Raw genomic sequence first — 20,733 nt, forward strand, 5'->3', positions numbered from 1 at the left:
CCCAAGGTTCCAGCACTACCGCTAGCGAGAACTTACGTAAAATAGGGGTCTGGGAAATTGGCTTTAGCGGGATTCCATTTCTTCTCAAGCTCAATCAATGCCTTCTCTCGCTCGCATGGAGAAAATAGCCGACATCGGCACAGAGACTCGGGAGCATCATATATTGATGGTGGTCAAACGGAAGGCTCACAGCCGCCAAACGCCCACAATCCGGCCGACCGATTCGATGTAACCGCGTCCGAGTGACGAGTCTTCTGTCTTATCGCATATTCTTTCTAACTTAATTGAAGAGCATCGCTCTTAAAGTTCAGACAGATGCCTCGCATCTTTAACCAAGCAGCATGGTGCGGCAACTTGACGTCGTAATTGTTATCCAAATGCTGATACACGTTGTAGCAACACCTGCCGCGTCCGCAAGATCAAATGTGTGTCAGCTTTTTAGTGTTGTATTCCTCTGTTAGAAAAAGTTGCTGCGATTGGTATCTTACATGTGTGCCCTCCCTCAGGTGATGAAACGCTTCCTATCTGTCAGCGCTGCTCCAAAGCAAGCCGCTATTGTGATCGCACCGCCACACCTCCATCCCTCCCAGTGCATCCGCAGCCAACCAACACAGAAGACATATTTCCATTGCCGTCAAATCCCCGCCAGGCCCTTATCAACCCTACGATAGCCAGGTATTTTCACCACTACATCACCTCTATCGCCCCTTGGTATGACCTGAGTGATGGTTCCCGGCACTTTGCTACCCTCCTACCTGAACTGGCCCTCCGCAGTCCACTCCCATTTGCTGCCGTGATTGCCTTGGCCGGAATCCAGATCAGCCAGACGACGGCACCTTCAGCACGGGCGGCAGCCGAGTATTATCATGACCAGTGCGTCCGGCTGCTGCTGATCAAATTGAAGGACGACAATGCGGCATGTGGTGATGGCGACAGTGACTGCGACGGCGACGGCGACGGGATCACGCTGGCTTCCATATGTCTCCTGCGTTCGTACGAGATCCTGAGTGAGGAAACTGATCCAAACCGCCATCTCCGGGGCGCGTACTCGCTTGCCGTCTCTCGCACCCCGCTCCTCCGGGAGGGTGACCTCAGCGGGCGTGGAGGCTTGCGCGGTGCGGGGTTCTGGAACTATCTGAGAGAAGACATTACTTTCAGTCTGTTCCAGAAATGCCCGCTCAAGATGGGGCTGGATCAGGTCGAGCTGTTTGTTTTGCGTGGTGATGATGCAGACGGTGACCACGGCTACTTGAACGCCGTGTCGCTCATTCTGGGAAGAATCATCAATGAATGCTTCGGGCGCGAGACAGTGGCACCTGATGCCTGGAACTTTTTGTTCGGCTTGCTCCGCGACTGGTGCTCAGCTCTTCCTAGCCGGTTTGCACCGTTTGCACGTGAAGAGCGTGGTTTGGGGCTAGCTTTGCCCGCTGTCTGGATGCTGCAGGATTGTCACGGTAGGGTCTTTCTATTTTCTTAAATCCTTCTTCTCCAGTTATCACAGTTGGGGAAAAGCCCAACGGATGCTAGCAAGTTTGACGCGCAAATACTGATAATGTAGTACTTGGCGCTACAGCATCTGCATGTCACTACCGGCTTGTTTGCATTGCCATGCTCTGCATCCATGCACCAACGACGGAACAAATTTTAGACCTTGATTCGCTCCTAGATATTTCTCATAGGATTGGTCAAAGTAGCCCACGGGAAGCAATTCTGGAAAATTGCGCTCTTGAAATCTGCGGCATTGCATTCACTGTAAACTCGCCTCCTGTAGTGGTGAATTGCTTCGGTCCTATTGCGTTTTGTAAGCCTTGCCCGATTTATGATGGTTGTTTGTCTGCGAATTTCACCACGAGCATGGCTAACGCGTCAATTCATATAGGTGGGCCCTTCATTCGTGACGAAGCTACGCAGCAGGAGCTTGTTCGTAGGCTCATGGCCTGCAAACGTACCATCGGATGGCCTGTCCAGCGGCTTGTGGTGGACTTGCAGCTTGCATGGGGAAAGACTACTGGGCAATAAACTGCTGTGTGACGCAGCTAAACTTGGTCGGCCCCAGTGCAGTTGAGTATCATGCGAGTCAAGGATTTCCGAGCTCGGGTTTGGCTTTGCCTAATGCGGTATCCCCGCTCCCGGTTCCTGTCTACAGGCAACCTCCGCATTCAAAGCCGAGCTCGGGTTTGGAGATGAGGTCACTACGCGATGCCTCACTTACATGCAAAATTATTTAAATTGCGCCGCAACAACACTGAGGGATTAGTTTCTTCTTTCACAGCCGGATATCTCATCAAAAAAACGGTACGAACAAAGGACCTGCTATGGCATTCTCACACCAAGTCAGAGCTGCGCGGCTTCTGTTCCGCCAACACCCCCTTGCCCTTACTCAGACCAGCTGTCGCCGAACCATGGCAACAATTTCCCAGAAGCCAACCACTGAGCCCGTCGTGATCAAACCATCGGCGGTCGAGATCAAAAACAACATCCTATCATCACGCAACCTCGAACTGGCCGTTCGTCACCTGCATGCCGACGGCCTTGTCGTAGTCGAGGACGCCGTGCCGCATGCGGATCTGGACGCTCTCAACGCAAAGATGGTCCCCGACGCCCGCTACTTGCAATCTCTCGGCGAGGATGGCCCCTTCAACTATAATCAGGGCAACTTGCAACAGGATCCGCCGCCGGTGGCTGAGTACTTTTTCCCCAGCATCTTTACGAGTACGTTGAGATACTACTCTTGTCATGTCCATCCGACATTGAAGTAGGGCACAGCTTTAGTAATGCGACTGTAATTACTAACACGAATAACAGACAAGATTGCCACACAAATAACCTCATCCATCCTCGGCCCCCGCCCGAAATGGACCTTTTGCTCCGCCAACTCAGCCATGCCCCCTTCATCGCCCGACTCTCCTCCTCAGCGCCAGCCCGTTCACTCAGACGCCGACTTTGACCACCCGCACCACCCCTTTGCGCTGGTCGTCAACGTGCCGCTCGTCACCATGACGCCGCGCAACGGCTCGACCGAGTTGTGGCTCGGCACGCATCACCTCTCGAACCTGTCGGCGCAGGAGGGCGCGCACGGAGAACGCGCCAGCGGTCGGATAAAGCAGCGCCTGCTGGATGCGCGCAAAGAGGAGAGGGGACCGTGTCAGCCCGTCGTCAAAAAGGGCAGCATCGTCGTCAGGGATTTGAGGCTCTGGCACGCGGGTATGCCTAATCTGAGTGCCGACGAGGTCAGGGTCATGCTCGCGTTTATACACTTTGCGCCTTGGTATCGCAACCCCATGAGGCTGAGGCTCGGGGAGGATGTCAAGGGAAGGATCGAGCATGTCAGTGGGGAGTTGGATGTTCCGGTGGATTGGGTGGGCAGGGAGGAGGTATTAGGTGAGTATTTGCGGCGCGGGTTTGGAAATAGCTATGATTTTGGTCAGGAGGCGTGATCTGATGGGTATTGGACTCTTTTTTTTCGCGGTGCGGGGACGCGAATTTGACGACTTTTTGGTCGGCAGAGTTCCAGGCCGGATACTGTTGTGTCGGTTGTGTATTCAAGGTTCATTGCTTCCTTCCATTCTCCTGCTTTCCACGACGCCCACTACTCCTGTATGCTCAATAGTTGGCAAACGCCGATCTTCGCCTGCTCCTGACTTTCGGGATGCGCCTTCGTTGTCTTTGCCTGTATGTGCCATATTTGTGCACATTGGCCTAGGAAGCCAAGATCCCTTCCAAACTCCCGTCGAGAAATGCCGTTTTCGGAACATGTTCGGCGGCCCGTCGTCCGTCTTGGCCACTATCAGTCAGTTAAAAAAAAAAAAAACCGTCCCACTCTTCCACCCGGGTTGCAACAGCGCGGACACCGGTACTCCGGCTTTGCTCGACCTGGCGCATGCGGCCCAGAACAGTGGATCATGTGGTTGGATTAATCGGGATGGGGAAAACCAAAACGATAACCGGGCAAAGTAAGGAATAAGATATTATTATTTGCTACCCCCGAAACACCCAAGCACCATCGCGCAAAAACAAACACATCAAAAAACGCTCTTCATCACCCACAGCAAACACTCGGCTCTTCGACGCCCTTTGCACTCGCGCCTTCTTTGGCGGCGCCAGGCGCACTGACCTCAACCCCGGGGACGCCATCGACTAGCAGGGTCCTGGTCATCCAGTCGCAAAAGAACTTGCCGATGCCAGCGCCGAGGACGATCATGACCAACAGGATGACGTTGTAGTACATGGCGATCAGCATGACGATGTAGGCGAGGCCAAAGGTCAGGGCGTGCAGCAGGGCGCGGATGAACTGCTGCAGCGCCGTCGCGCGGAACGTCACGTACTCGCTCGGGATCGGCGGCGGCGGCGGCGCGCAAGGGTTCGGAAGCACCACGCGGCCCTCCGGGTCCCGGTCCCGGGCCGTCTGGCGCGCGGAGCCCACGGCCGCGGCTTGGCGCTGGAACTGCCGTGCCAGGAACTCGTCGTACTCCTTGCCCAGCCTTCGGGTGAACTCGAGCAGCACCACCAGCAGCATGACGCCGATGCAGGTCGCGGCGAACATGCCGTTGTTGGTGATGTGCCAGTCCTCGGTCAGGAAGCAGGCGTCGATGGTGTAGGTGTTGAACATCATCTAGAGTGCGGGGGTGAAGGAGGAATTGGGATTAGTTGAGGGGTTTTTGCCTATGGTATCTGGTGATCACAACTTACCGTCATTTTGCATTCCGACATGTCACTGTCGCTACTGCTGCTATGGTGCGACATTTTGACTGGTTGTTTTTGGGTTGAGTTTTGTTGGAGGGATAGAACAGATGAACTGAAAAGTTTAAACTTGGCGCAAAAGCCTGACTGGATTTGATCCGTCGGGTGTTACCAGGAAAGCAGTCTGGAAAATGTTGATGCACCTTTTGATGAGAATCGACAATGTGGTCTGCTCGATTCCGTCTCAACTATTTTCAAGGTTCTTGCCAATTGCCAATGACGAAACAGACAAAAATCCAGATCGCCAGATGGAAACCGAACCGCAAAGGTAGCAGCGAATATTCCGGCCCTAAAGGCTTTTCAATAATCGACGTTTGCGCAAAGTCAGTCGAACCAAACAAAATGTTCGCATTAGTCCACCATTCCCGGCGGCGGGCGGCCGGGGCGGCTCCATTTCTGCTCCATTATGAGGGGGTTCCGGGGTGTCGGTGGGGACCCATCATGGCATGCAATCACACCAAGGAAATTGAGCAAGTTTATCAGCAATTATACGTGCTAAGGGCCTTGCCAAGCCTTATAGCTCGCCCCAGATGGCCTGTCTGACCTCAAATTCGCTCACCTTGTGGGTTGAACGGGAGGCACCGTGGCAATCGCGCTAAGATAAGGAATATAGTAACATGTTTACAATAAGTAGAATAGTAGCAGATGAAAGAATTAGGTACCACATACGTACAGTAGACCAACTTACTAGATGGATATTGGCCAACAAAGTATGTACGAATAAACAATTTCTCGCGAAAAAAACACTGAATCACCCATCTCATCTTTTCTTTACATGACACAGCTCCTCCAACTAGATCCCCGACAATTTTCGGTGAAATTCTTGTTTTCTCTGAATCTACAAGCTCTACTATAGCACTCACCTAAGCCTCGCGAACATACCTGGACCAGGAAAATCCCGGTCGGAAAGCTCTTCACCTAATAAGGATTTCTGCGCGGGCCGAGATCATCGCCACACATTGTCGGAGCTATACTCGCACGGGTAGGTTAAGCCGCTAACCAGTACATACGTAGTAGTATAACAATCCCCGCCAAACCCTTGGGATCTCGGGTACCACGTTGCACGTTCCCCGCCCCGCTTACCACCCTCCCAAAAAGATCAAAAAATGGAGAAAGGAGAAAAAAAAACATGCTCATATGTGCTCAACCTATCAATGGTGGATCGATCTCACGCTTTTAGTCTATTTGCCAAGAGAAAGCAAGAGGCGATTTGGATAATTCTGGACCCTTTTCCTAGTGAGAACAAAAATCTATCTTCCATAGTTGGGAAAGTACAACATCAAATCCTCTTATCTTGAACGCATGTCCCAAGTCTTGAACTCTTGGTATATCACCAATTGTATCCGCTATACTGCTCATTCGCGAGCAGAATTCCTTTTGTTCAACTTAACGTGGGGAACGGTGAGCATATTAGCATTGGTCTAAAGGTCTCGGCGCCCCTGATTCCTGGTCAGTGTGCAACGAACACGAAAAGCAAGAAACACACAACTTTAAAGACAAGAAAAAGGCCACGACCGACTCGAGCAGCTCCTCAGAACCAAAACAAAGGACGACCAAGATAACATCGCATTAGTGCAGTCGTTTTTGCTGTCCTTTCAGATTTGGTCCAAACTAGTCAACGGAAGCAAACCATATTCAACAAGACATCCTCCAAGACAATTTGATCAATTTATCCAAAGGGCAGACCATCTAAATCAAACCCCATCATCTCTCCGTCCCGGAAGCAACGGCAGCCACCGGTATTGCAACCCGACCCGATCGGAAGCAAGGCATACTACCTAATCCGCCACGTGCGTATGCCGCGCATCTACCTCCTGCAGGTTGCCATATAAGAGGGGACTGGCCACAGGCCGTCCGATAAAGTCGTCCATTGCGTGCGTCACTCGCCGCGGGAGGATTCGATCTTATTTTCCTTGTCTCTCTTTTTTTTTTTACCTCCCTCTCTCCTTATAGACACACACACACAGCAAGCATGACTTCCCAAAAGTCATCAGCGCTGTCGGCGCGACACATTCAGGATTTTAGCAATGCCACCAATGTAGTCAGCTATTGGGGCTACGCAGATCGCGTTGTGCCCTGCACCAACGACGCGGGCAGCTGTGAGTACCTCGACCTCGTCTACGAAAGCCACTCCACCAGCATGCTGTACACCGGCATCATGTGGGCTCTGATCCTCGGCATCCTGCTGGTCTGGGCCTTTATGCGCAAGGTTTTCCCCTCGGCGCCGGCCCCGACCGATGTAGCTTCGTCTTCGAGAGTCGAGGACGGACAGGCGCCTGCACAATCCGCCATCACCAGGTTGCGCAACTCGATAGCCTCTGCGTCGAGGCGCTGGCTCCTGCCAGAGTCTCTGAGGTGGTTGTTTGGCCACACCACCCGCCTGCAGTTGGCCGTCCTGGCCATTGTCATCATCTACCTCACCATATTTAGCTTCTCTGGCATGTACTACGCTTCATGGATCACGCCCGTCAAGAACATGCCGGGTGTTTACAACTTCCGATCCAGCCTCGGCCCTTGGTCCAACCGCGTTGGTGTTTTCGCCTACGCTCTGACTCCCATGTCCGTCATGCTGGCAAGTCGCGAGTCGATCCTCTCCATCCTGACCGGCGTGCCGTACCAATCCTTCATGTTCATGCACCGCTTTCTGGGCTACATCATGTTTGCGCAATCCGCCCTCCACACCATTGGTTGGTGCATCATCGAGATCCGCCTCTACCAACCCCAGCCCAAAGTAGGCATCGAGTGGATCACCCAGACCTACATGATCTGGGGAGTCGTGGCCATGGCACTCTTGACCATCCTGGTCCTTCTGAGCACAAAGTGGGCCATCAGGGCCTTTGGCTACGAGTTCTTCCGCAAGGCGCACTACGTCCTCGCTATGGTCTACATCGGTGGCGCCATCGCCCACTGGGAGGGGCTCATGTGCTTCCTCGTCCCCGGCATCCTGCTCTGGTTCGTTGACCGCGCCGCGAGGTTCGTGCGCACCGGTCTGCTGCACTACAACTACCTCGAGGACGGCACGCTCGGCTTCGGATCCGCCAAGGCCTCGGTGCAGATGTTTGAGGACCCCGAGAGCGGCGACGTCGTCCGCCTCGACTTTGACCACCCCCACCAGGCCTGGGAAATCGGCCAGCACTTCTTCCTCACCTTCCCCGAGCTGAGCATCTGGCAGAGCCACCCAATGACCCCGCTCGCCCCGCCCGCCATGCCCGGCGCCGCCGGCGGCAAGACCGGATCCAGGCACTCGTACGTCATGCGCGCCAAGGCCGGCGAGACGAGGAAGCTGGCCCTCCTGGCGGCACAGAAGCTCGCCGCCGGGGTTGCGGTAGCAGACTCTGCCGCTGGCGAGAAGACGGCAGCGAGCAGCAGCAGCAGCCAGAACCACAGCAAAACCCCAGCCCCGACCGTCTCGGTGATCCTGACGGGCCCCTACGGCCAATCCATCATGCACAGCCTTCGATCCGACGCCAACGTCCTCTGCGTGGCCGGCGGCACCGGCGTGACCTTTGTGCTCCCTCCTCTGCTTGAGATTGTCCGCAACGCGCCCGTGCCCGGCCGCAAGATCGAGTTCGTCTGGGCGATCCGGCACGCGCGCGACATGGAGTGGGTGGCGCCCGAGCTGGCCGAGCTGCGCGCCGCCAGCGAGACGCACAACCTGCACATCGACATCTACGTGACGCGCGACGCCAAGACGAGGTCCAGCAAGGTCGCCGCCACCGCTGCGGGTAGCAAGGAGGAGTCGGCAGCGAGGAACGAGGTGACGACCGTATCTGGGTCGTCGACGAATTCCATCTCGTCGGGCGAGGAGGTCGAGGAGGAGGCCAACGTTGCGGTGCACAGGTCGGGCGATGTCGAGAACCCCGCGGTCCGCAGGCCAAAGATGGACGCCATCGTCGACGGGTTCGTTGGCGCCGTCGCGGCCGGCTCGACCACCGTCTACGCGAGCGGTCCGTTGGAGATGATTGCTGATCTGCGGACTGCGGTCGCCAGGCAAAACGACAGTGGAAAGGTTTGGCGGGGCGAGGAGAGGTTCGACGTGCGGTTGGTGAGCGATGACCGCGTCGAATGGTGAAGATTCTGCTGTTTAGATGTTTTTTTTTCTTTTACGTTTCAAATTTAGAGATACCATATAAAATAATATTAAGCCTCGGCTCAGTTACTCAACTTGCCGCTTACAATTTCTCGCTTGGTTTTGAACATCTTGCCACTGTCATCGGCATCTAGACTTGACTCTTTCGAGGTACCATTGCTCAGCTGGGGAAAAAAAAGATGTCGGGTATACCCCTTTATCAGGGAGAATTATCTTGATAAACTAACGCTGTGGACTGACACGATATTTTGACAGCCACAGTCCATCTTCCTTGCTGACAATTATTTACAAGTGCTTGCAAAACATCACAAACACACACAAATGCTGAGGTATAGGAGATCCCACCGGCTCTGCATGACTCAGAAAAGTTTGAAATGTCAACTTATACGACGAGCTCTACGGAAAGAATTCAGTTGACGCAACGCATCGAGAGACGGAATAAATTATTTGCATGGCCAGACTTGGAAGGCCCAAGATTTTGTCCAGGGCATTTGAACTTAGGGTCTTCCTGTTTGTGAGTCCTCCGGTTATTCTAACATTCGGCAATGCCCGAGGTTATATCATTGTAAAGAGTGATCTTAAATTACAAGAGCTATTTATAAGTGTGTCCGATGCGGACAAGAGAACAGGTACATGGGATTAATGATGCACTTTGCTATTTTTGTAATCTTACACCGAGTCGAGCGTCTTATGTGAAGATCAGACTCGATATGCTTTTTATTTTTATTTTTTTATTTTTTTTTTAAGTGGACCTGCAACACAAAAAATACGATGTGGCTGTCTGGCTCAATGCAAGTCTTTACGACCAAATCGTCAGCTTGAATAAATCAAAGATTTATATGTACCTTATGAGTTTACTCCAAAATGTATGTGCTTTTTGTTTTAGAATCTTTTCTTTTATTCATGTCCCTCTATCTATTTTCCTGCTTACTGGGCACGGGCATAACAATTTACCTTTCTTCTCTACTTTTAATATTAATAAACTTCCAGCACCATAATGCAATTCTTCAAAACTTCTCAAGTTATACAATTGCTCGCCCTTGTTGCAATTGTGCTACCAACAGCGATAGATCATTATACAGTCCAAGCCCGCCCTACTTCCGACGGCAGCCCCAGAGCCGAGGTGGATAGGGAAATAGTGACTCTCAACGATCCCAAGGCGGTGGATTATCTCGCCGACCCTCGGTGGAAGCTTGTAGACAAAAAATACATTTGTGGCGAGTGTAACTATGTCAGAGGTACCGTTAAAGATACAATTGCACATAGGGATAGGGCCCACTCGGGGTTCAAAGATCAAGGGGATCACAGAATCTATGATCAAGAAGTCATTTTGACTTTTAAGAATGCACGGGGAAATCAATAGATTGGGCGCAAACCCGTACCATTTAGCACATATTCTGTTTTTTTTTCAGCCTCTGGCTCTCTGTCTTTCCTTTCAGTGCGCTTCTTGCACTTGCTGGGTTCATCTTTAGTTCGACGGAGGTGGAAGCAAATTCCAAAGCTGCCAAAAAAAAAATCTTCTTTTCATTATATATAATATATTCAATCGTTCTGCTAAGGTAGCCAAAAGTTGTTACCTCGTCTTTACGCTTTTTCCGACGTGAATGAACGTTTACATTATATAACAGGGGGGTTTTCTATCATTTAGGCTCCCCATTCTAAGAGCCCACAACATCTGGTCGACAGGCCATAAAATTCATTACTGCCGGTTCACTGCAGCGCCAGAGGATAGAATGCATGCCTTGGCCAGCGAATGCGCCCACTTTCTATAACACTGCATATAACCCTTGTTTTGGATGTCCCCACACTGATATCAAGAGCAATCGAGACGGCTAGTTAGGAAGACAACATCCCGTGCATATGGTGCTTCTCATGATAGGGGCGCATACTGATGCCTAGCAGGCCCTGAAGTTGGAAACCTTTTACTTGGTTGCATTGTGTTGCCCACCTCGTTCGCAGGATGGCGTGTAGTATGAATTAAATCAGAGTCGAAGCAACTGATCACGTTGATAACCGTCGAACGTTTGTTATTTGAAGACAGTAGGCTTCTCTTGGAAAGTTGTCGAGTAATACAGAGTTTAAACCAGATTAGTTCATCGAATGTGAATCTAGCAAGTTGACAAAAAGGGAGAAACAAAACCTCCCAAAAAGGCAGTTGAAGTGAAATAAATAGATGCCGCGAGGAGTGTCGGCGATCATGTTCAAACCAAATTGTTTAGTGGTGCAGATGACTTGACATGTGTGTACCTAAAGTCATGAAAACATTTTCAGTTTTTTTTTTCTTTTTCCTTTCACAGAGGCCAGGACTAGTAGGTGACGACGGATTGCTCCGGGCTAAATAACTACAAGACATTCAAGGCAAGCAAGACCATAGCTGATAGTCTCCAACCTGTTCCGCAGCCTGAAATATGGCGACGACTCTTGCTGGTTGGACATTCACCGGCCTGCCAAATGGCTTTGGAGCACAACATACGGGACAAAATCCGATTGGAGACATTGGCGACTAGCCTATAGCCGCAATCGACGACCGTAACGTTTAGCTCAAACATGCGGGGCATTGGTTGAACCCCAACTGTTTAAATTCGGGAAAGAAAACGTAGCCGCGGTATCTTTACTAGGTACCGGGCATCATTTGATAATTGCTCCAGAGTCGGGGACCTGATTATAGGCAGCCAGGTGAACAAGATGCTCGGAGGACCCCAACGGCCACAGGGTGTGTACTGGTCAGTACTCCATGCGTTCCGACATTGAGTTTGATCAGAAAGACGAGTGTCGTTGGCGAAGCATATATCGTCGATCATCAAAATTTAGTTGATTGCGAAACTCCCGTTTTTTTGCGGTCGGAGGGGATATGAAGGACGAAGGGATGTAAGAAGTATGTGCTGGGTTTTGTGTAAATGCCTCCTTCATGCTCGGGTGATGAACTATGCGCTAGTAGGTCGCTTGATTCGAAGTATTGATATGAATCTCAATATGGATTGGCCAGATGGCGTTCAGGTTCTGAATTCCAAAGACGATAGAGAAACAACCTCTCAATTGAGGTGGCTCGTACGTCTCGTTATCGCGCGGGAACACGAAGTCGACTTTCACGTCGAGAGGAAGATGGCCCCCCGACCATGGTGGCCACGCCAAGAGTGAAAGTTGAAGAATTGGTATGAAAATTGGTATGCGCGTCTTCCATGTGATCCTTTGAGGCTTTTGAATAAGGCGACCATTCACGCAGACGCCTTCTTTTAGACAGATATGGAAATCGGGCGAATTAACCGATACGGGAGGAGTTTGGCTTAGAGATGCTTTTGTTTATCTTTTATTTTCCTCTCTGCGCCGAGGTCTGCAGCGATCCATGTCTTGCTTATAGCTGCCAAGTGTATGCTAAAATTGCAATGGATCCAGGGCCATTCGCGGGTTCAAGACGAGGATATCCAGATGCAGCTTAAAAGGGGTTCCTGAGGCATCACGAACCGGGGCTTTTCCGTTATGGACTAAGGTCCACGCAGCTGAAGTCACATTTCTAATTCGAGAACACAGGCTTGACCAACAGCATGCCAAGAGACAGGGCTGCAGTAACGCAACTCTTAAGGACATGGCCGCCAAGAAGCGTCTAGTAGGGCCCGAGCTGCAAGCTCTCGAAACAAAGGGATCAAGTCGTTCAAAAAGTGCCTAGGTAATTATTTTGGATAGGTATCTGCCTGGTATGTATGCTTCTTTTTTCGAGTGCAACTTGTAATATAAGCTCCTGCTGAGCCGCCACAATTTGTCGGATGTTATCTATCTCATAGCAGACAGCCTCCTGCGTGTCTTCCATTCTCCTCTCTATAGCTTCTTCCTCCGGAAAAATAGCTCGGGCTCAAGAGAAGATATTATTCCACAGCTCACCTGGACCCTTGCTATAGTTGAGTTTGAGACTAATGGCAGATGTGCTATACAAAGCGTAGAAAACATCACGTCTACCTCAAAATCCAGTATCACCGAGCCGAGAACAGGGCCTTGCTTTTTGTCATTGTGACCGGAACTCTTGTACGTTTTTCCGTCGGAGCTGGGCAGCTGAATCCAAGCATGGCCGAAACCATATTTGACCCTTTTCGGCGGTTTGGCTTACATTATTGCCAATTCCACATCTGCTCTCCCCCTGACTTGTAAAAACTGGGCCAATACGTAGATTCTAGGCATTATTGCCGCTACTACCTCTGATTTCCAGGTGGTCCAACGGCTTGTCTTTCTAGTACTTTAAAAAGCTGTACAAAGTATCTGCGTTTTATATCGGTTAACCAGATATTAAACCCGCTCGTTTTTGTAACAAGACAGAGACTACTGGTCTATAATGTAAATCCCTGGTTGGAATGAACGAGGAAGTTTGGTTTGTACAATATCCAAAAGACTTTCGCCCGGACCTCTGGACTTCAGGCATACCTACATAAGCTGGTGCCACACCTATAGGTGAGAAACGCACCCGTTTCCTTTAATTCAGCCCCCGTGAATAGTTAACTAAATCCAGCCTCACGACGATATATGCGTTGCGGGTCCATAAAATATGCGACTAAGGAGAGTGAATCTTTTTGAAAACGAATGGACGCTAAATACATATCCAGCTATTGCTCTCCTTTCCCGTCACTGAGATGAGTTTTGACAATTTTTCATCCCAGAAATCAAGCTTCCTAACTAACCACCAACCGAGAATACCAGGGGTATGGGGATTAAAAAGTACCAATTATAGCCATTTACCAACCAAATTGCGTACCCTGCGTACCCTGCGTACCCTGCGTACCCTGCGTCTCGGCGTGCGCCTTCCCCTTGGCCCTTCTCGCAGCCTCTTGAGTTCGGGCTATCTCTTTGTCGAGTATTTTCAACCTTTGCTGCTGTTCGGCTATAAGCTTTTGACGTTCTTCTTTAGTCATTTTCTTTAGTTCCTCTTCCGTAGGTGCTTTTGAAGAGCTTCGCGCCTCAAGTTGGCCAATTCGAGTCACATCGAGGGCGGCGTTATTTGGGGTTGGAGCGGCAGCAGCGCCAACAACGCAAATTGCCGCAGTGAGAAAAATGGTAGAAAAGTGCATTTTGAAAATTGATTTTTGTGAATAACGTTTGAATATAAATATTGAATTGTAAAATAGTGTGAATATGTAAGGTTGACTGGATTGGTGCAAAGAAAATCTGTTTATTATTTTGGAAGTAAGCGGGCTTTATATATTGTGCAATACGTATATTAAATTCAAATTCCCCCGTTTATAAAAAGTATTTATTTATATTTAGTATTCTTATTACTATATATATATATATATATATATATATATATATATATATATATATATATATATATTTATATATTTATAATATAATTATTAGTAACAGTTTTAAAACCTGTTTTTTAAACGCCAAATATAATAAAGCTAACAAAATTAAAGAATAATATTAATCGCATTTATGCTTTATTTTTAAAATATTTAATAATGATTTTAATTTGCCAAATTATATAATTAGTTCACTTACTCGTGCAACTTTTATATTTATATATGTAATAATATAAATATATCGCATATTTGTTATTGGCCAGGGGAGCAGGGGAGCAGGCAAAAGATTTCCCCTCATGCTATTGTACGGTTATGCGTGGGCTTAGTCTCAGGGCTCATCCCTGAATCGGAGCTCCACCAATTAAGCCGCGTGGCCGTGGCTTAATTCGTGGCTTTGCTTATACCTATAGGTCCAACTAGTCTCATGCTCAGACTAGACCACCCTTGCTTCGCAATGGTGGACCGGGCGCTCCATGTACCTTTCAGCCACATGGCTTTTCGACCAATTAAATCGGCCGAAAAGATCGCGCCCGTTTTAATCTAAGGACAATTTGTCGATTATCGCCGCGTGTGACGGAATTACACAATATGCGGACTGTAACTGCATTAAGCATGCACTGTATACGTAACGGCGATACAATTTTTTAACTGTATACTTATTTGTGACGAATATTTAATTAAATAAAAATGGTAAAAATATATAAAATATATCGTTATAAAGCCCAAAATCAGGGTTTTTAACAATGTAAAAATTCTATTATTATTCCTTATATACAAATAAGAATTAAACTAAATAATAATAATATTATTTTTAACGCCCTATTTAAAAATTTATATATAAATAATAATATATATATAATTTTATTAACGTCCACGTATAGAAAAACTTTGTAAATTATTATTCGTTATTTTTTTATTTATATAAATATATAATAAATTTAATATTTTATATTAATACTTAATAATTAATATATTTATTAATATACGGTTTTATAAAGTAATATTAATATATATTAGATTTTAATATTAAATATGTAAAATAATAATATTAGTTTTATTGTTTTAGCTTATTTATAATAAATATAAAATAAAATTTAAAAATATACAAGTTTTGTTAAATTTATATATAAAATACGCAATTTTTAAAATATTAAAAAGGAAATTTATATGGACGTTTGTTTATACCGATTATTTAATCGTTAAAATTAGTTAAAATATAAACCCGTTTCGTTTACAAATTTATTAAAAATATTTATTATTTTGCTTATTCGAATATTTAAAACCTTATATTACGTGATATATTTAAAGGAGGTTACGAGGTAGTTTTAAGGCTTTAAGGTTAAAAATCACCTGTAGGAATAATTGAATCGTAAAATGGCACATAACCGTCTGCTGACGGATAATAAACATTTATATAACTTATAAAATTAATTATATAATTGATTATTATTATTAATTAATAAACAAATAATTATCATTTTAAATATTGGAATTAAATACGTGTACTTATTCCATGGTATAATATCTTCGATTCGGATTATTAAAAGTGCGGGGTAAAACCACGTGACTAATTCTGGCCACGTAGCGCTGGTTAAAACCGTTTACTTAAATCACTTATTACACTTATTATAATTATAAAAAATTGTAATAATAGCGGGAATTAAGCTCATGCACTTTATATAATTGTTATATTTATTATTATACGAATTATACCATTAAATTATATTACTTATTTATCTTATTTACTTTTTTGGAAAGAAATACTAGCCGAAATTTATATATATAATAAATACGTATATATCACCCCCCCACGTGTAAAAGGTTTTAAATTATATCCGAAAATAAAAAAATAATTAAAAAAAGTCGGAAGATTTTAAAATTTATTAAAAAACCAACCTTTGTTTGCGAATTAAAACCACCCATATTCCAATTTAACCAATATAATAATTAAAAATATAAAATAAATTATTGTAAATTATTATATCCAACATGCAAGCTGTGTATTTTTGCGACTTTTATTTAATTAATTATAACGGAGTGTCGGTCGCCGAATTGGCGAAATTACCTCCACACGCGGCGAAAATCGACAAATTATCCTTAAATTTAAACCAAAGTAATGTTTTATATAAACGCACAGGTATAAAATAAAGCCACAATTAAACCACGTTTAATTAATATAATTCGCGTTTAAGGATAAGCCCTCAAATTACCCATATGCGGGTTTTGGCAGGTTTTAACCGCTATTTGTTTAAGTTTCCAGGTGGTTTAACAGCGTATCTTCCCCTTATTTTAAAAAGCTGTATAAACTATTTGCGTTATTAATTGATTAACCAGATATTAAACCAGCTTAATTTTGTAATAAAATAAAAGTTCCTGGTTAATAATTAAAGTACCTGGTTATAATAACTGTAGAAATTTAATTTATATAATCCCGATTTTTTATGCTTAAAGAATTTGTTTTCTTTTATTTTATTTTTAAAGATTAAATTCTTATAATTTGAAAGACTTTTATTTAAACCTTTAAATTTCGAACATATTTATATAAGCCAATTCCAAATTAATAAGTGAGAAATGCACCCGTGTCCTTTTATTTAACCCTTATAAATAATTAACTTTATACAGCCTTATAATAAAACGCGTTGCGGATTCTTAAAATATGCGATAAAGGAGATTAATTCTTTTTTTAACAAACGAATGGACGCTAAATATATATCCAGCTAATGCTCCTTTCCCAAATATTAACAATTTCTTTGTTACGACCAGGGTTGGAACCGACACGATTGGGCAAGAACGGAGGAGATGTCGGAAACCCAGGTTAAAACTGCCAGGAAAAACGGACCGAAAACGAGGAAAAAAAGACGCGAAAATCACGTAACGATAAAATAAAAAACCCTAACCCGATCACCAAAACAGGAGTAACCACGATCACTACCAAAAAAAATGATCGGACCAGCGGTAATTACCCTAAAATAATTATAATTATTTATATAAAAATAATCATATTTGTAATATAATTTATATAAACTACGTTTATTATTATATAAATAAATTCGATTTTAAAATTGTTTAACAGTAATTAAATTTTAATTAACCTTAATATTTATTTAAAACCGATTATAATTTTACCCCAATTATTAAAAATACCCAATTACCAATTAAAACGTTTAATTATTTTAACCTATTATATTTTATTATAAAAACAGGTTATCCCGATATTTTAATCGTAATATTTTAATTGCTTTTGTTCAATATTTTATTTTAAAATATACCAAATAATATCGCCGAAATAATATTTTTTAACAAAACCATCCTTTAAACCCTTTTTACTATTAACGTTCCGGCCAACGTTAATATGTTACGTTAAATGGTCGCAACGTTTTAAACCGAAAATCGACAATTTTAAAAACGAATAACCGAACAAATTAACCAAATTAATAAAAATAATATTAAATATTTTTTATTTACGTTGTTCGACGGTATTATAAATATTTTACAAAATATTTTTACGGAAATTCGGGCCTATTTACATTTTAACGAAAATAATTTCGACAATAATATAAATAAAATTATTTACGCAGTTTTGTTTTTAAAAAACAACGTATTCGCCTGGTTCGAACCTATTTTACGAAATTATTTGGACTATAAAAAAAAAACCGTAAAATTAAAATTAACCGCATTTTCGACGATTATAATAATTTCGAAAAATGTTTTAGGAAAATATTCGGTAATTTAAACGAAAAACGCACGATTAAACGTAAATTAGTGCGTTTTACCCAAACCAAATCGGTATTTAAATATACCAGTAAATTTCGACAAATTACCGCCAGATTATTATGGGGTTCCGAAATTCTAATAGCACGTTTTTATACGGGATTTAAAAAAAGAATTAAAAACGAATTTATTAAAAAAAAACGATCCGACATTTTAATTAAATACGTAAAATTAATATTTAAAATTAATAACCAATAATACGAAAAAAAATTGGAACGACGCGAAAAACGTAATATATAGGAACCAATTTTACGATAAACCAATACCGGACGTAAATACCAACACCCTAAACCGTTTCGTTAATATAATATTTTATATGGAGCGTATAACGAATTTATGGATTTTAACGCGATATAATATAAAAAACTTCGCAAAAATTCTAAAAATGGCAAATATTTTAAATATAATAAAATAAAATATATCGCCAAAAATTGCCTTGGAAATTAAAATAATATTTCCGATTTTACCCTCGATTTTAGGGGTAAATTCGAAAAAAATACGAAAATTTAAAGATATAAACCACCAATAGGCATAATTTAACCAATATAATTTAATAAATTGGATTATTTACTACGACGGTAATTATATAATTTATAGTAACTTTAAAATGGACGCAAAATGGTATTTTTAAAAACCAAAAATTATCCGAATATTGGTAATAAAAAACCAAATACCCACAAAAATAAGGCCACCAATTAATTTACACCGACAAAACGTTATATTATCCAAATTTACAAATTCGAACGTTTTAAAAAAATCCAATACGGGATTATTGGAATAAATCCACCGTATTAAAATAACCAATTAACCTGTAATGGAAAGAATTTTTAATAACGTTTTAAAAAAAAATTTAAACGACGAAAAAAAAAAAATTTTAAACCATTATAATATGGAAAAGATTAATAATTTTTACAAATACGTTAAAAAATAAATTAATTTATACCGAAATAACCAATTAATTTAATTTTCAAAATATAATCCGGTATAATAAAAGCAAAATTTTTTAAAAAACCCAAATTTTACGTTTAAAAACCACCCAATATTTAATATTAAACATCCGGAATATTTACGTGTTTTTTGGGCCAAATATTTCCGAAATAATTACGGAATCCACCTAAATAAAAAAATCTACCGCAATTTTTTTTTTCGACGACGATTAATTATAAAAATTAACGAAATTTACACAATCGAAAAATTACCTAATTGGAAAATTAAAATTAAATTACGGAATAAATTGATACTTATTTTTACGTTATACGATAAATATCCTATAATATATTGCAATGAACCAAACTTCCTATAATATAAATATATCCGTAATATATATAAAATTTATATATTAACCAAAATATAAAATTAATACGCACGGAAATAACGACACCAAATATTTGCATTTATAATTAAAATTATATAAAATCCGAAAATAAAAAATAAATAAACGTCCACAAACGCGCGTAAAATATTTACACCAATTAAATATTTATTCGACGAAATAAAAACGAAAAACAGCCCCGTATTCCGAAATAAGAAAAATAATGATTTAAAACGCGAATCCAATAAGCCAAAAAATTAAAGCAACCAAACGGTACAGGGTATCAAACGGCGACGATAAAAACAAAATAAAAAATTTTAAACGTTACGCAAAATACGATAATAAAACACAAATATATATTTTTTAATATACAATTTAATAAAAAACCTATACGAATATTTTTCGATAATAAAATATAAAATAATTATATATTATCAAAAATTGTAACGGAACGACGAATATTTTAATAATAAAAAAAAAATTATATTAATTGCAAACCGTGGAAAGAAAAATAATTTTATACGGGAACGGTATTATTGAAATAAAAACCGTATATTTTTGGATGGAAAATTACGGACGAAAGGAACAAATTATTTTAAATATTACGGAAATAAGGGATAAAAATATAATTTTAAAAAGTTTTTGGTTTAGGAAAAATAACCCCAAAAGAAATTAAATAACCGGCCAAATTTAATAAAAGAATATTTAATTATTAAACAATTTACAATATATAAAGATTTATACAAAAAATATAAAGTACGGACGAATTAAATAAAATAAATGGCGTATTTACGAAAAAAACGACCAAACCCGGAGTTAATATCGGAAAAAAAAACGATTATTTACAAATTAAAACCAATTTAATCCTATAATACCAAATATAAACGAACAGACCAAAAACGACAAAATTCCAAGAAAATACCAGATTTATACACGATTATTTAACCAAAAATTCGAAATAGGATTATCCGAATATAATCCATTTAATTACGAAATATTATTTAAAAAGAAAACCCAATTAAAATTCTACAAAATATACGGTTTAAATCCAATATAAATAAAAATATTAAATAAATATTTTGCAAATTTTTTTAAAAAAGGTTATATTAAATTATTAACATTACCAATAAAATATCCAATCTTTTTCGTATTAAAAAAAACGGAAAATTACGATTATACGTGGATTACAAACAATTAAACGATATTACCATTAAAAATTGCTATCCATTTTTATTAATAGTAAAACTCCGAAATAAATTTTACTAAATATAATAATTTACGATATTAAACTTTAAAAAAATATATAATTTAATCCGTATAAAAAAAACGAAAAATGGAAAACCGCGTTTCGTATTAAACGAAAATATTACAAATATTTGGTAATACCTTTCGGTTTTATTAACGTTCCAGCAATTTTCCAAACTATAATTAACCACGTTTTTAAAAAATATTTAAATATTTTCGTCGTTATTTACTTAAACGATATTTTTATTTTTTTTAAAACGTTGGAAAAATATAAAAAACACGTTTACACG

The 20,733-nt window shown here is 42.2% G+C and overlaps 4 protein-coding genes across 4 annotated transcripts; 2 read left to right on the forward strand and 2 right to left on the reverse strand.

The window, feature by feature from the left end:
- Nucleotides 1–127: 127 nt before the first annotated feature.
- PgNI_09148 (uncharacterized protein) lies at nucleotides 128–3,437 on the forward strand (the record flags this gene model as incomplete). Its single annotated transcript, XM_031129136.1, has 5 exons — nucleotides 128–425; nucleotides 507–1,454; nucleotides 1,880–1,924; nucleotides 2,308–2,712; nucleotides 2,806–3,437. Exons 2-5 carry the CDS (start codon nucleotides 1,184–1,186, stop codon nucleotides 3,435–3,437), a joined length of 1,353 nt encoding a protein of 450 aa, XP_030977561.1. The 5' UTR covers nucleotides 128–425; nucleotides 507–1,183.
- Nucleotides 3,438–4,039: 602 nt separating this feature from the next.
- PgNI_09149 (uncharacterized protein) lies at nucleotides 4,040–4,743 on the reverse strand (the record flags this gene model as incomplete). Its single annotated transcript, XM_031129137.1, has 2 exons — nucleotides 4,040–4,612; nucleotides 4,690–4,743. 2 exons carry the CDS (start codon nucleotides 4,741–4,743, stop codon nucleotides 4,040–4,042), a joined length of 627 nt encoding a protein of 208 aa, XP_030977560.1.
- A 1,969-nt stretch (nucleotides 4,744–6,712) lies between these two features.
- PgNI_09150 (uncharacterized protein) lies at nucleotides 6,713–8,812 on the forward strand (the record flags this gene model as incomplete). The annotated part of the gene is made up of 1 exon (XM_031129138.1): nucleotides 6,713–8,812. One exon carries the CDS (start codon nucleotides 6,713–6,715, stop codon nucleotides 8,810–8,812), a length of 2,100 nt encoding a protein of 699 aa, XP_030977956.1.
- A 4,736-nt stretch (nucleotides 8,813–13,548) lies between these two features.
- Nucleotides 13,549–13,881, reverse strand: PgNI_09151 (uncharacterized protein; the record flags this gene model as incomplete). Its single annotated transcript, XM_031129139.1, has 1 exon — nucleotides 13,549–13,881. The coding sequence occupies one exon, from the start codon at nucleotides 13,879–13,881 to the stop codon at nucleotides 13,549–13,551; it is 333 nt and encodes a 110-aa protein (XP_030977405.1).
- Between the last annotated feature and the right edge of the window lie 6,852 nt (nucleotides 13,882–20,733).

The sequence above is a fragment of the Pyricularia grisea genome, assembly GCF_004355905.1.
Source record: "Pyricularia grisea strain NI907 chromosome Unknown Pyricularia_grisea_NI907_Scaffold_7, whole genome shotgun sequence".
NCBI lineage: Eukaryota > Fungi > Ascomycota > Sordariomycetes > Magnaporthales > Pyriculariaceae > Pyricularia > Pyricularia grisea.